Source organism: Bombus bifarius, unplaced genomic scaffold (assembly GCF_011952205.1).
Source record: "Bombus bifarius isolate JDL3187 unplaced genomic scaffold, Bbif_JDL3187 scf7180000007975, whole genome shotgun sequence".
NCBI classification, from domain to species: domain Eukaryota; kingdom Metazoa; phylum Arthropoda; class Insecta; order Hymenoptera; family Apidae; genus Bombus; species Bombus bifarius.
The window spans coordinates 153,127-168,554 of record NW_022884361.1 but is presented as its reverse complement, the minus strand read 5'-3'; the positions used below and the strand labels follow the sequence as shown (position 1 = coordinate 168,554).

Genomic DNA, 15,428 nt, shown 5'->3' with positions numbered 1-15,428 from the left:
AAATCTATACAAACATTTATTTTTTAATTTTTTATTTATTGTACTCTTAGTTTCTACATATTTTAAAAATTAAAATATATATCATATAAAAGTGTTACAAATATGAGTATAAAAATTTGCACGGTCTTAATGCTTACTTTATCAATATGCATGCAATTATATGAATAAGTATATTTTAATTCCTCCGTTATTCACATCTATTGACGAAGCTAATTGAAATATATAATCTTTCGGTGCAGTTGGTTGTTAACAATTTAAAATTGTACTATTTATGTGAAATTTAATAAATTATACATCTTATAAAAAACCGAAAAACCAAAAAAAAAAGGGTTAAATTGAAAATTAATAGCTTGTAATTATTTAGGAACTGGTAAATTATCCACAGTCCTAATTCTGAAACTAACTTTTCAAATGTATACCTAGACAGTTCCTTGTACAATTCATATACAATGGTGATCAATTTGATAAGAAATTTTTATACATAAAGAAATATATATAACTACATATTAATATCAAGCTTTCTATGTGTAAATAAAATCTCTAATCCAAATTAGATTTTTTAGAAAATACGATATAATTATAAACACTGAGGGTTGTATACAAATTATACAATTTTTGTACTATCTTAATTACTAAATCTTCATTAGTAAAGATTTAAAATGAAAGTACCTTTTCGGATTCATAAAAAAGAAACAATTCCAATCGTAAATTGTACCTCTGAAAATACAAAAAATTGCAATCCTGTTCTCACACAGCTATACATAACGTACATACAACTTACACATAATTATATTTAATTAATTATATTTATTTAATTAATTTATTAATTACACGATTAATACGCATCATTGTGAGCAGAACTCTAAAGTTTCCAGTTTTTTCTCATATAAAAATATCGGAAAACGATTGAAGTTTACGATAAAATTACAATTTTTACAAATATAATATAATATGTAAATATATATTAAAATGTATTTATACATACATAACTATATTTCTATACTAATTTCTAAAATTGAACAAAAGTTTTTCGAATAAATTGAGGAAATTATTAGTCTTACAAAAATTCAGGACATATTTCACTTATATATACTAATATATAATTTACAATAACTCATATATGACTGTTGTTACGATAAAACTAATATGTATATGTATATATAGCGTAAAGCGGAACTTTAAAGTTGCTACTATTTTTACAAAACTAAATGTTCTTGCAATTTGTATAATTACATATTAACAAGTAATTTGCATAACTTACAATCATGACAATATAATACCATTCATGTATAAACGTAAATTCACAGATTCTGCTCTCTTAAAAGAGTTACTAATCAATTAGAACTTATATAATTACATAGTAATATATAATTAGCGTAATTTATATATAATTACAATTGTAATATGGTTAACAGCTCCATCATTAAATAGAATATTCTAGTAGAAAATGTTGCTCCATCTGTGGCACAACCTATGGCTAAGCAGCACAATATGTATGTACCAGTACAAAACTTAAATGAAAAGAATGTTTTTATAACTTTTGAATCGATATTAATCAGTAATCGTACATGATTATTTATTATTTTATGACTAGAAAAGTTAAACGAGTTGTAAAAATATTCACATAAATTTTGTATATTTAAAGTATTATATAATTAATAAAAACGTCACAAAATTGACGTTATGTTTGAAGTTACAAATTGTATACAGAATTTTAAAATAGACTGATTTCATGTACCAGTACACAGAATAGCTGCTAATGTAAACTTAAACTGCCAATGTAGAACTTTCCAAGTCAATTTCTTTTATTCATCACACCTGGAAGACTTCCATTAAATTTCCTGATTGTCTTCTCCAGTCTCATTATCTACAAACTCAACATGTGTGAATGGAAAATGGCCAACCTTGCCATGCAATTCACCTTCCCACTGACCATTTATATTAGTCTTTGTTACTTTTATCACATCTCCAACTTCTAATTTTAAAGCAGTTTTATCATATGCGTTTGGTACCCTTGCTTGTTTCACTTTTGCAAAAGCAGGCAATGTTCTTTGAATATTTGATCTGCGGGTAGTCCCTTGTCCACTTTCTGGATAAGACATTTGACAAGCAGAAACCGAATTAGAATTTGTAGTTGAACTTCCGCCACTTTCTGGGCATGAATTATTCTCAATCACAGAGTGATTGTCTTCTTCATACTTCTGAACATATGGTACTGGAACTGAACCAGTTTGACCAAGGCTATTTCTAGCAGTCCACCATTGTTCTTCATCTTTTGATATAATTGTAAGAATTTCTCCTAAAAATAACATTATTGAATTTATACAAAATATAAAAACTTACAATTTTAAAAATTGCATTGCTTAATCAAATTATTAATTGCAATCAACTAAAAATATAAGAGACATTATATGTTAACCAGTCACTTTCAAAGTAATACTTAAAATATTTAAAATAAAAATTAAAACCTACGAACCTTTCCTAAATGGTAAATCATCAGGATCATTGCCTTCAAAATCATATTTTGCTATTACCCTCTGTGTCTTTTTAGATGCAGGCCTGATCAGTGGTGTTGTATCCAAATAATGTAATTTGTAAAAAGCCAAAAGGTTGGGAATATCAGGAAACGTTTGATCTCCGATCCGATAACGTATTTGATCACCCTGCTGAATTTTATTTATAATATAATGGCTAACCTTGTTGTCTTCTCGTACACATAGAACAAAATCTCCATGTATCGATGTGCTGTCACGAACTAAGAATACGCCGCCTACTTTTTCACCCATGAGTAAATCCGAGGCATCTTGTCGTGACATTGCACCAAAATACCAACTAAAAAAGACACCACAATAAAAAGATAATTAATCCCACAAAAGATTCAAATTTAAGGTTCTGCACATCAAGTATCATAAATTTATAAAAACAAGCATACATATACATATTAGTAAATAAGAATACAATACAATATACATATCAACAACCAAAATATTAAAAAATACAAATATTACTTTAAATAACATTCGCTTATCTTAAATACATCAAATTATTTATAATATAATTTTCATAAGAGGTTATTACAAATTTGTTCAACATCAGTTAAATAAAACTTTAAAGGTTAATCGTTGATACAACATCATATTTATTACTTTATTAGACGACGTCAATTGATTTCATGACGCATAACAGCAAGACCAAAATCATTTCTTTATTTACCTGTACTTGTCATATTGATTGAAAGCAGCAGCCATTGTTTTAGCAAGTAATCGGTATTAATTCCAGCAACAGGGCCTTGATGGCGCAACGAAGAGCGCCCCTGTCCGAGTCGGAGGAGGCCCGGGTTCAAGTCCCCTGAATACAGGTCCCCAAGTCCTCCCTCTCTCTTTCTCTGTAAATCCTGCAATATAAAAACATTGTTCTTAGAGTGTTTTCAAACATTAGGCTCTTTCAATGCAGCGTATTTAAAAAGCCATGTTTCTAAATCAAAAGAACATCCTTTAAGTTCGTCCGTACATATAACATATATGATATATTATAATATATTTGAAAAACTTTCGTTCTCGACCTCGCCGATGAACTCGAGTAATAGAATCACTTGTCAATGGGTTTCGTGTGAAGTTGTGTATCTGTTTCAACAACTGCAAACATGTTTGAAGTAAAACCCTTACTTCTTCTAATTTCGTGTTCTTAGGCTTCACCTCACGTCGAATATCGTCAGTGGTACTCTTTTTGCCCAATTTGTCTACTGAGATTGCGCAAAAGTGCAACTTCCTTTCATGCGTGAACCAATAGCAGACGAATAATATTTCGAATTTGCACCTTCGTTAACGCTACAAACAGCATATTCCACTTAAATCTGTGACATAAAAACAGAAATAATAATGATCAGGCCGAAGTTTCTTGGATTGTGAGTATGTGGCGAGTAGAGTGGGAACTTCCGAGAATCTTGAGAAACTCGTCCCTAGCGCTTTCTGTCGTCTCAATGGAGGAACTAAAATCTTCCGTTTAAAAAAATATATATGTATTTTGTTTTTTCCAATTTACCAATAGTATGTACAAAGATATCGATATATTTTTAAAAATAAAAATACCGCTTTCTCTTTGATTTTTTTTTACAGAATATTAAAATGGTTAGGTTTAAAGAAATATTACTTGATTTTCTACAGATTTATTACACTCTTCCCCTCCTTGCATTCAATTTTTTTTATGAAACTGATATTATTTTCCTAAAATATTCCTTCCTAAATGTTCCCTTTATCCTATGAACTGCACTGATACACGTTGTGTAAAGTACAACGAGAAGTAAAACGCATTATTAACATAATTCTGAAAAATGATGACTCATATTGTACAGCAAATTTATCGAGCTAACTGCGTGATTAATGCTGCGCACATTTCGAAGAATTCCATTGTATGATGACCTGTCGCTTGAGGTGGTGGAAGTGTAGGATCTAAAACAGTTATATTTACAATAAAATATATTGAGATAAATCATCAATTAAAAATCATTAGCGTTGACTCAAATTCTTTACCTCGTCCAATATCTTCTTCTTCATTTGATAAAGATTTAAAATCCAATAAATAACTTTTGTAATCAACTTGATAAAGTTGTAACGACATCTTACTATATCTATCTGTTAATTCACTCTTTTGGCGTACTCTAACGCTGTAAGCATTTATGATTTTCCATTCCTAAAAATATATATGTATTATTATATATATTAAATTTGTTACTTTATAGATTAGTTTATAAGAAAAGTCTTACGAAATTGAGAGCTTTCATAGCTCGATAGACTTCATTCATAATGTCGTTTGGTTTAGACTGTGAACGGATTCCTAAATGCCATTTAGCCCGTTTTACTGGCGTACCACGAGCGCCTTGTATCGAGGACGATGTACTTCCTTGAGAACTTTGTCTTTCTCGAAACGCTGACATGTACAAAAAGTATATCAAATATCGTTTTCATAAACTCTGTGATGAAAACAATAACAAATTTTTTAAATTCTAAAGATACAGCATTAGTTTATCTTCTTACGTGCTATTCTCTCTGGATGTGGTCTCAAAGGACTGCTACTGGTATCATTGGGGCTAAAAGCAACAGGGGGTGGACTAGAAGCTACATAGAAATCTTTTAATTCAGCTTTAGCAGCCTCGTCTGCAATTCTTTTATTATCTATTATTAAGTGATAGGCAATTGCCAGTTGATCGTGAGGGTCTCCACCTAATAATGCAGAATGGACTTCTGCTTCTTTCACATTGAATTTTTCGCAAACTTCGTTTACTGCGTCTATATCAATTACAGAAGCGTCTTGTTCAACAGGCGACGGGAATAAATATGAAGGTAAATCCTTCTGGAACCATTCGTGTTTCCTAAATTAAAAATATTTGTAATTATTTCAAACTGTATCAAAGAAATGTTTAAAATTTTTAAATTTATAAGTAATGCATAATACATATAATAAAAATTGAATATACTTGATATCTTCAATGGTTGCTCTTTTCATAGGATCCACTTGTAACATGTGACATAAAAGACTTACAACACTTTTATTCAGGTACTCTGGGATGGGAAAAACTCCAGCTGAAACAAATATTTGAAATTTTATATGAATCATTAAAATCAAAGGTTATACAGATTGTTATTACTTACATTTAATTTTACGGAAAAGTGTTGGTACATGTTCATCATCAAATGGTAAAGTGCCACAAAGTAAAGCATAAAGTATTATTCCACAAGACCATATATCGACTTCAGGACCAGCATATAATTTACCAGAAATTACTTCTGGCGCTGCATAATTAGGGGAGCCACAAGAAGTACGTAAAAATTCTCCATCCATCATCATGTTTGACAAACCTATAATTTGATAAATTATTAGATTATTTGAATAATATCATTCAATCAATAAACTTTGTTAGTAAGATCTTGACTATATCCAAATACCGAAATCTGCTATTTTTACATGTAGATTGTGATCTAACAATAGATTCTCTGGCTTTAAGTCACGATGAACTATCATATGCCTGTGACAATAATCAACACCAGAAATAATCTGTTGGAAGAATCTTCGTGCCTCATATTCCTTTAGTTTGCCATGTTTTACAATATAGTCAAACAACTCTCCACCTGATACATATTCCATTATCATAAATATATCGGTGGGTGAGCTTATAACTTGATATCTAAATTGTAACAAAAAATTGATATATTCTATATTAATTGATATTTTATAGAGCATGCTACTAATACTTACAATTTAATAATGTGAGGATGTCTGAAAAGTTTCAGATTTTGTATCTCTCTTCTAATCTTTCCAACCACATCTAAACTTTTAATTTTTTGACGATTCAAAATTTTCACAGCAACTTTATGTTTTGTTAAGACATGTTCTCCAACTATGAAAAACATAAATTATAAGCATTTTGTATGCTGTGGTATTACTTAATATAAAAAGTAATAAAAGCAATAAAAGTAATAAAGGTTTATTTATAGAAGATTTACGTACTTTTTACTTTACCAAATGTCCCAACACCTAATGTTTGACCAAGTGTATAATGGCCAATCTTAACAATTGGCTGTGGTTGATTAGATGGAATTTTCTCAGACATTGTTGTTAGTTCTATAATATGTAACAAACATCACCAGTCAAATACAAAATATAATGTTAATAAAATTAGATTAGTTAGACTAAATGTGAATTCTTACAATGACAATAACTTTAAGCAAAATACAATCATAAGTTGCAGCTCAAAAATATATAAATTTATGTAGAAACAATGAAGTTAAAATGTCGATAATTACTGGCACTTTATTACAATTGCTTATTTACATTACACAAATCCAAGAAATTGTTTAACATTTAATGCAAGGTCAAATAGAATGCTAAATTACCAGCATTAAGATGTGATAGGAATAAAATAGCTACATTGAGAAATATGAAGATAAAAATACTTAAAATAATAAAATAAACTCTGTCATAAATATTATAAACTAGATGATTAACTTTAATCACCTGATATTATTTACATGTTCTGACACATTATTTCGAAGATACCACTACACAGACATTTAACAGGATATGTTAAATCATTTATCACAAAATTCAAAGATTAGAAAGCTAGTGATAAATTTTATATTGATATTTTTGATTCATAGGAAAATTGAGCCTTCATAATGCTAAAATATCTTATGTTCAGTAAGTATACGTATATAGCGCTATCACGAATTAATCTGGCGGCATATATAAAATTTCTTTTCAAATCTGTTATACGAAATATATAGAGTATATATATAATTTTTTAAATTTATTACCCAATTGTTTAACCACATAAAAGATATTTTAATTTGATTCATTTTTAAATATGCATATGAATAACATTATACATTTTTTCAAATATATTTCTTAATTTTTTAATTATACCAAAAGATCATTTCAATTTCATTTATTTTTAAACTTTAATTTTATATTTCTTTTTTTATTTTATAATTAATTTATCGAAAATAAAAGTTAATATTTACTTTAATAGAGATAGTCATTATTGTGAATAATTATTGTTTATGCAATTATAGGTGTCAATTTTAGGAATTAATATATTAATTAATGCTGTTACTTTATTCGAACATCATGTTTCTCTTTTTAACAAGACTCGAGGTTGGATTTTAGAACCGCCTAAGAGATAATATTGATCTTTGTACTCTTTATTTTATTTCGAAGTAAAATTTACCAATCACGTTATCATTAAAATGTCAGAAAATGAGATAAGCCTTCTTAAATATTTTCTAAGTGGAGGATTCGGCGGAATATGCACCATCGTGGTGGGTCATCCCCTAGACACGATAAAAGTAAGGTTACATTAATTAATATAAAAAATAATGAATTATTTATATAACAACAACAATGTTTATAAACAATAACAAATTATAGCAATAAATATGTATATAAACAAAGCAGTATAAATTTTATAATTTGTACAAATAAAACAAACATTTGTTTTCATTGTTGAAGTGTAACAGAATTTGATATATAAAACATTCAAGTAGAAAGTATAATTTCTTAAATCATTTTTAACCTGCTAATATTTTTTATAATATTAAAAAATTGAATTAAAATGCATTTTAAAAATTTTTGTATATAATACAGTATAAATAGAAATTTGGGGTAGAATAGTTATTCTATAAAATTAAATGTAAAAGATAATCCCCCAATTTTTCAGCTGTACCTAGTCTAATTATAAGTAGGATTATTAAATCCTACTTAGGAATAAACTGTTTTTCTCTGAAGAGGACTGGCTCGATATGTTAGGTAAAAGAAACACAATATGTGCTGATTAGATTTTGTAAATAACTTTTTATTTAAGAATCTACTTTTTTATTGTCTTCTTTTTATTTTTTGTCCTTCTATTCTTTTAAATTTTTATGTTAATCAATTATCTATGATTATAATTGTGGTTCATTATTTTAAATATTTTATATTTTGATAAAGACATAAAATATTTTCATATATAATAAAAAAATTAGGATCCATGGGAATTATTGTAATTTTTTTATTGTGATGAAAAATAATTAAATTAAAAGAGAAGGTATATGGTTCAATTATATTATACCAAAAATAAATAATTAATGAAATTAATGTTTTCCATACATTCTTTCTATTTATCAAAACTGCTTGTACTGACATTTTTTTGTTTTCCTTTCAATTATTGTTAATAATATTCTATACCAAAGTAAGTGTTTGGAAGGGACATTATTGTTAATAGGTCCGCCTTCAAACTATGCCCCTACCAGGTCCAAATGAAGCAGTATTGTATAATGGAACAATTGATTGTGCTAAGAAAACAATCACGAGAGAAGGAATACGTGGACTATATAAGGGTTGGTAGATAGTTTGTACCTTAAACATGTATAAATATATCCTATTAATTCTTTCTTCTTATTAAAAAATATTTGCTCATTAGATTATCTACAATATTTTTCTTTTAGGTATGGGTGCACCTTTATGTGGTGTAGCTCCAATATTTGCCATAAGTTTTTATGGATTTGGACTTGGCAAGCAATTGATAAAGAGATCTGACAATGTTGAACTGTCTCCTTTGCAACTATTCTATGCTGGTGCTTTTAGTGGCATCTTTACAACTGTTATAATGGCTCCTGGTGAAAGAATAAAATGTCTTTTACAAATACAACAGGGTGATGCAAAACCCAGATATAATGGCCCTATTGATTGTACAAAGCAACTTTATAAGAACGGAGGAATTACGAATATTTTTAAAGGTACCTGTGCTACTCTTTTGAGAGGTATGTAATATCAAAAATGTTCTTTTTTATTTTATTTTTATAATAATTTAAATATAGAGACTATGAAATTGTCAATTGCTACTCTTTTTTATTGTGAATTTCCTTAAGTCTTATATATCTAACTTATATCTATACACAGTGTTATTATACAACTATGATAAATTTAGAAAGCAGAATTATCTTATAAAGACGAAAAATTGAACTGTCTAATTTTGTTCCTTGTTTTTTATACACATATATTAATTGTAAATTAAAAACATATATTAGCTAACTGATGATATTATCTTCATAATTATTTCTTCCCAATGTAGACTTCTTTAAATACCTTCTCCTCAAGGTTCTACATTGCAAACCACCTTTGCGTAATGCATGAAAAACTCCCCAATTTTTCAGCTTCTTGGGAGTTGAGCATCTTGGTGCTATTTCTCGTAACCTGTTTACCTTTTTTTTCAATCAAATTATAATTATTGTGTGGTTAAAAATAGCTTTAAACAATAGCTTCTTTATACTTACCAAGTAAGGATTCCATGTAATCATCGAACAAGTACAATCCCATGGATTGCTATCTAATCTTACAATTGAAAATTGTGGTGGTTTATTTGGAATCCGAAGCATTTTGAAAAAGTCTATAGGTAGTGATGTCAGCTTATTCTTTGAAAGGATAATTTCTTTAAGTTGCTTCTGTTGTTGCACTCCAAATAAACCAGGTGGAATATATTCTAATTCATTATTTGATAGATCTATACGTTTAACATTTTGCAAACCATAAAATGCATCCATAGATATTTTACGAATATGACAAGAACTTAAATCAAGATCTACTAATTTGATTAAATCCACAAAAGCATCAAGATCGATACTTGAAATATTTCCACGAGCTCTTAATTTTAACAGCTCTGGCATTCCTTGAAATACAAAACGTTCCAACATTGGTATTTCTAAATTATACAGATATAAGGCTTGAAGCCGACATAATCCTAAGAAAGAATTTTTTTGTAGATATAATTTTGAATCTTCACCTCCCAAATAAAGTTCTAATGTTGTATTCATGATTTCAAAAGTACTGAAATCAGAAGATATTTATGTTAATTTCACATCTTATTATCATAAAAATATGTATGTAATTAAAATACCTTGGGAATATAGAATCCAAAGGATTCTTCCGAAAATCTGCAATCTTCAACATTGGGAAAGGGGGAAAAGATAGTTCTGATAAAAAAGTTAGATTATTCCCTCTTAAATCAAGATCTTCTAGCATTAATAAGCCAGCTAAATCTACACTCTTAAGTGTTAACAACTGATTACTTGCAAGTGACAATACTTTTAAATTTGGGGTGCCATAAAAACAAAATTCTGGGATGAACTTCAAACTATTTTTTTCTAGTGAGAGATGAACAAGATTATTCAAACCATCAAACATATGCCATGTTATATCTTTTAAATCACAATCATAAACTCTTAAGTGAGTTAAAGCTCCTAAACCAGTAAAAAGTCCAACAGTTTCTTGATAACCTTCCATTTCTTGTTTGTACACATCATAAGGAAGTATTTCCTTGTCATCGCTTTCTCCACTATTTTGTTGACTTAAAAATATCAGTCTGTGCCCTGTACTTTGGCTGATGTTATTTAGTAATTGTTTGTTATTATTTTCATCATTGGTAACTGTATTCATTGGTTTAACCACAAGATTAGCTTTATTTTTTTTCATTGGACTCAGGCTTGTCAATCTGACTCGTTCTAAATTTAGGTAAAGAAGATTTAATCCTAATGGATACAATGAATCAACTGATAAAATGATTCCTCCTTGTTTTCCTTGTTTAACATTCGAGCTTTTTTTTACAGATTCATAATCTATTCCTTGAATGTCTAAAGATATTAAATCTGTAAAACGTTGAAATGTTGTAGACTGTAGAAGAATCTCGAAGTTTCCCATACCAGATTCAAGAATTGTAAACACCTAAGACAAAGATACGTTATTTTCGAATAGCAAAAAATTACGCTGTTCAATTCTGTAACACCAACCTGAATGTCTGATGGGAGTTTATCCAATAGTTCTTCATAATCTTCGGCAACAGCGCAAATTGCAACATTTAAAAATTCGGGTATCATAGAGTGGTCCATGTTCAATCCAAATTCGAAATTGCATTCGTTAGTCAAGTTCTGTTGAGAAAAAAGATTATTAAATGTCAAAAAGAAAGTTAGCTAGTTTTCATACCTGATCTTGACTCGTTTTGATCCATCGATGCAAAGGTAAATCAATAAATTTCTGTACCTCACATGAACAGCCTGGTGGACATTTTACCTCCCAAACATCGCCAATATCGATTATTTGTCCAAAGCACTCATTCTAAACATACATTTATTTATTAATTTATCATTCAGCTAAATATACATGCAAAGTCACTCTTAAGAATCTCTATGTTACAATGAGAAATTACTAAATTTAAAAATATTATGAGAAAAATAATCTTTTTCTCTTACACTTCTTCATATTAAATAAAGAAAAGAGTTATATACCAGCAAAGTGAGGACAAGTATTAGAATAACCATCATAATTAGAATAAAATTTGAGTGTTGAAGAAAAGCAGATCTTAAAACCAATGATGGTACGCTGGTTTGAAGGAAACTGAATTTTGTTAATTGTTATCTATCTGCCTTGATGAGCCCTATCAAACAGGATGTTTCCTATCTAGCAACCTACACACACTATTCTTGCCTTATAATTATAAATAACGTTTCCACATAATGCTTTAATTATATACATTCAGGTGAAACTTGATCTTCCTTCAATCTCATAAATATCTTTTATAATATGTTTATTACTTGTTTACATGTAAAATTGTCTGAATCTGTAAGCTTTTATCTTATAAAGTCTTCCATACAGGTAATTTATATATCTTCTTAATCATTTTTTAAATTTAACATTTAGATGTTCCTGCTAGTGGAATGTACTTTATGACATATGAGTGTCTCAAAAAGTGGATGTCCTCTGAAGACGGCAAAACAGGAATATTACAAACAATTGTTGCTGGTGGTTTTGCTGGTATAGCAAATTGGATTGTTGGAATGCCACCTGATGTATTAAAAAGTCGTTTACAAAGTGGTATTTATTATAAATTTATTACAATTTATTATTAAATTCTAAGTAATGTTCACAAATCTGACTAACAACAAATTATGGAAGATATTAATTGAAGTTTTACATATCTTATTTAGCCCCAGATGGTACTTACAAAAACGGAATTCGGGACGTGTTCGTAGTTTTAATGAAAGAAGAGGGACCAAAAGCATTGTATAAAGGATGTGTACCAGTGATGCTTCGTGCATTTCCGGCAAATGCAGCATGTTTCCTTGGGTTTGAAGTTGCTATAAAGTTCTTGAATTGGCTACTACCTAATGCATAATTTAAAATTGTATAAAATATCTGCAGATAGTATTCCTACCACTGTTATATGTTGAATTGATAATATATTCGTAAAGTATTCTATCTTTAATGAAAGATATAATAATATATTTTTTTATAATAGCATTCACTTAATGATTTCATGATGAATTTGCAATGAACTGTTAATCTATTTTATCTTAGTCATTAATGCTATTATATAAGTTATTTTTTAAATATAGCTTATACACAATGTAATAATCTTTATCATCTTTTTATATTGTTGAATTTCTATTTTGTAATGTTTAATATATCTTTTTATAAGGGTAAATAAACAACGGATTTGAAGAATCAATTTTAATTTTGATCATCTTCTTTTCAATCTATTTACATTTTAAAGATACAAATTTTCAAATAATAGTTTCGTTTCATAAGAATTTAAAAAATCCGCAGAAGTAAACCATTTTTTCTATTACTGAGTAAGATTTTAAATTTCTCACCTTTAAGTAAAGTAAGAAATGATTGTTTATGTTTATCTAATGATCATACAAATTCTGTTTGATGTTTGCTTAAGTTAAGTTTACTACCGTATTATTTGTCAGAAAATTGTAATTCTTATCTTATCCTGCCCATTGAATTGGAATTTACAAACTGGAAATTTTGAAGGGTTCCTAAACCTATCAGTACATTAACTTTTTATCACTATAGCAAGAGAATTGTTTTAAGTTGTAATAAAGCTTCATATTGTTTATAAAGATGATATTAAAATCTGTTATATTAATTGGAGGCCCGTCAAAAGGTCTGTGTTTCGCATAAATGAATATTTCTAACATAGTTGTTATAAGCAGTATAAAAATATAACCTCAAATATGATTTTACTCATTTTTTACAGCATTGAATTAAATAATAAGTAAAAGAGAGTAATCCACAGGATATTTTAAATTCAAAAATATATTTTTTAGGTACTAGATTTAGGCCTCTTTCGTTAGATATACCAAAACCATTATTTCCTGTTGCTGGATTACCAGTAATACAGCACCATATAGAAGCATGTTCTAAAGTGGACAATCTTAGTGAAATATTAATAATTGGATCATACCTTGCAAGTGATCTGTCTCAATTTATTCAGGAAATGATAAGCATATATAAAATAAGCATTAGGTATCTTCAAGAATTCATTCCATTAGGAACAGCTGGTGGCTTATATCACTTTCGTGATCAAATACGTTCTGGTGGACCTACATATTTTTTTGTAATGAATGGTGATGTATGTGCTGACTTTTCTTTGCAAGAAATAGTAGATTATCATAAAGAGAAACAAGCATTGCTTACTATCATGGCCACTGAAGCAACTAGACAGCAATCATTGAATTTTGGATGTATGGTTCTTGACAAAGAAGGAAAGGTTGCTCATTATGTAGAGAAGCCATCGACATTTGTTTCCACTTTAATCAATTGTGGAATCTATCTTGCTTCCTTAGATATCTTTCAAACCATGGCTGATGTCTTTTATGCAAGACAAAATCAGGAAAGTTTTACGTAAGACACCTCAGAAGATTTTTTGGAAAGTTTTTTGTATTTAAGAATTTTGACTAAATACTGCTATTTTATAGGCAATTCAATGGTAATGGTAAAGATCCAGCTCATATATCACTAGAACAAGACATATTAATGCGTTTAGCTGGAACTGGTCGTTTATTTGCTTTACCTGTTCTAAAATGGTGGTCACAAGTTAAGACTGCAGGTTCTGCTATATATGCCAATCGTCACTATTTAGCTTTGTATAAAGCAAAACATCCAGACCGTCTTGCTTCTACAGTTAATGGAACTTTTCAGATTATTGGTGATATCTATATTCATCCTTCTGCTACTGTTCACGAAACAGCAGTGGTAAAAAACTCTTATAGATATTTGGTTCTTATAAAATCATAAAACATTAATTAAATATAAATTTCATGAAATATTTGATTTGTAGCTAGGTCCAAATGTAAGCATAGGCCCAAATGCTGTCATTGCCCGTGGTGTTAGAATAAGGGAGTCAATTATATTAGCCAATGCTCATATTCAGGCACATTCTATTGTATTGCACAGTATCGTTGGGAAAAGCAGCTATGTGGGAGAGTGGGCAAGGATAGAAGGAACACCATGTGATCCTAATCCTGACAAACCATTTGCGAAAATGGAAAACTTGCCCTTGTTTAACACTAATGGAAAATTGAATCCTTCTATAACAATCCTCGGTAAATAGTCTATTCATTGATTATTTACACAAGAAGATGAGTATGTATATATTTTTACTATTTATATTTTAGGCACGAGCGTACGTTTGGCAGCAGAGAAAATAGTGTTAAATTCGATTGTCTTACCGCACAAAGAACTGACTAGGAACTTTAAAAATGAAATTATTCTATAAGGTATATGCATACAATGCAAATCACAATATTTAAGAAAATATATCTCTGTTAACTAATTTATATGTGCAATATTTCGTTAACTTCTATTGTATGTTTGAAATTGCCAATTTATAAAATAGTGACTTTAATATAAAATCAGTTTTCTAAGAAACTGATACTGATGCACAATATACAGATTTATATAAGGTATTTATATGGATATAAATATTTTCTAATGATTTTGTTACACACAATTGTTAGTTTATATATTAATATATATAACGATATACCATGTACAATATGAAGAAAATAGACATTTTCGACACTTGTATATCCATTTTTCCATTTGTATTTTTGACT

The 15,428-nt window shown here is 28.7% G+C and overlaps 5 protein-coding genes across 10 annotated transcripts; 2 read left to right on the top strand and 3 right to left on the bottom strand.

Annotated features, from left to right (window-relative positions):
* Positions 1–1,066: 1,066 nt before the first annotated feature.
* Positions 1,067–3,955, bottom strand: LOC117217268 (adapter molecule Crk). Of its 3 annotated transcripts, none has more exons than XM_033464752.1 (4): positions 3,666–3,955; positions 3,214–3,394; positions 2,477–2,832; positions 1,067–2,299 (listed from the first exon to the last, which is right to left on the bottom strand). In XM_033464752.1, exons 2-4 carry the CDS (start codon positions 3,246–3,248, stop codon positions 1,833–1,835), a joined length of 858 nt encoding a protein of 285 aa, XP_033320643.1. In that variant the 5' UTR covers positions 3,249–3,394; positions 3,666–3,955; the 3' UTR covers positions 1,067–1,832. The 3 variants fall into 3 exon arrangements, with proteins under 3 accessions (XP_033320643.1, XP_033320644.1, XP_033320645.1); XM_033464753.1 differs by lacking the exon at positions 3,666–3,955 and adding an exon at positions 3,511–3,630; XM_033464754.1 differs by lacking the exon at positions 3,666–3,955 and adding an exon at positions 3,563–3,581.
* Positions 3,956–4,149: 194 nt separating this feature from the next.
* Positions 4,150–7,206, bottom strand: LOC117217265 (5'-AMP-activated protein kinase catalytic subunit alpha-2). The gene is made up of 10 exons (XM_033464748.1): positions 7,012–7,206; positions 6,505–6,618; positions 6,253–6,394; positions 5,943–6,181; positions 5,649–5,855; positions 5,474–5,579; positions 5,034–5,368; positions 4,763–4,926; positions 4,530–4,689; positions 4,150–4,448 (listed from the first exon to the last, which is right to left on the bottom strand). Exons 2-10 carry the CDS (start codon positions 6,605–6,607, stop codon positions 4,357–4,359), a joined length of 1,548 nt encoding a protein of 515 aa, XP_033320639.1. The 5' UTR covers positions 6,608–6,618; positions 7,012–7,206; the 3' UTR covers positions 4,150–4,356.
* Positions 7,207–7,613: 407 nt separating this feature from the next.
* Positions 7,614–12,933, top strand: LOC117217267 (congested-like trachea protein). Of its 2 annotated transcripts, XM_033464751.1 has the most exons (6): positions 7,631–7,841; positions 8,213–8,301; positions 8,756–8,870; positions 8,979–9,293; positions 12,223–12,396; positions 12,510–12,933. In XM_033464751.1, exons 3-6 carry the CDS (start codon positions 8,771–8,773, stop codon positions 12,695–12,697), a joined length of 777 nt encoding a protein of 258 aa, XP_033320642.1. In that variant the 5' UTR covers positions 7,631–7,841; positions 8,213–8,301; positions 8,756–8,770; the 3' UTR covers positions 12,698–12,933. The 2 variants fall into 2 exon arrangements, with proteins under 2 accessions (XP_033320641.1, XP_033320642.1); XM_033464750.1 differs by lacking the exon at positions 8,213–8,301 and having other exon boundaries at positions 7,614–7,841.
* On the bottom strand, positions 9,362–12,664 carry LOC117217262 (insulin-like growth factor-binding protein complex acid labile subunit). 3 transcript variants are annotated; one of them, XM_033464743.1, is made up of 6 exons: positions 12,527–12,664; positions 11,509–11,640; positions 11,316–11,453; positions 10,427–11,250; positions 9,807–10,356; positions 9,362–9,734 (listed from the first exon to the last, which is right to left on the bottom strand). In XM_033464743.1, the coding sequence occupies exons 3-6, from the start codon at positions 11,412–11,414 to the stop codon at positions 9,561–9,563; spliced, it is 1,647 nt and encodes a 548-aa protein (XP_033320634.1). In that variant the 5' UTR covers positions 11,415–11,453; positions 11,509–11,640; positions 12,527–12,664; the 3' UTR covers positions 9,362–9,560. The 3 variants fall into 3 exon arrangements, with proteins under 3 accessions (XP_033320634.1, XP_033320632.1, XP_033320635.1); XM_033464741.1 differs by lacking the exon at positions 12,527–12,664 and adding an exon at positions 11,811–12,188; XM_033464744.1 differs by having other exon boundaries at positions 11,316–11,640.
* Positions 12,934–13,332: 399 nt separating the features above from the next.
* Positions 13,333–15,405, top strand: LOC117217266 (mannose-1-phosphate guanyltransferase alpha-A). The gene is made up of 5 exons (XM_033464749.1): positions 13,333–13,474; positions 13,638–14,214; positions 14,289–14,565; positions 14,651–14,915; positions 14,988–15,405. The coding sequence occupies exons 1-5, from the start codon at positions 13,432–13,434 to the stop codon at positions 15,086–15,088; spliced, it is 1,263 nt and encodes a 420-aa protein (XP_033320640.1). The 5' UTR covers positions 13,333–13,431; the 3' UTR covers positions 15,089–15,405.
* The last annotated feature ends 23 nt before the right edge of the window (positions 15,406–15,428 follow it).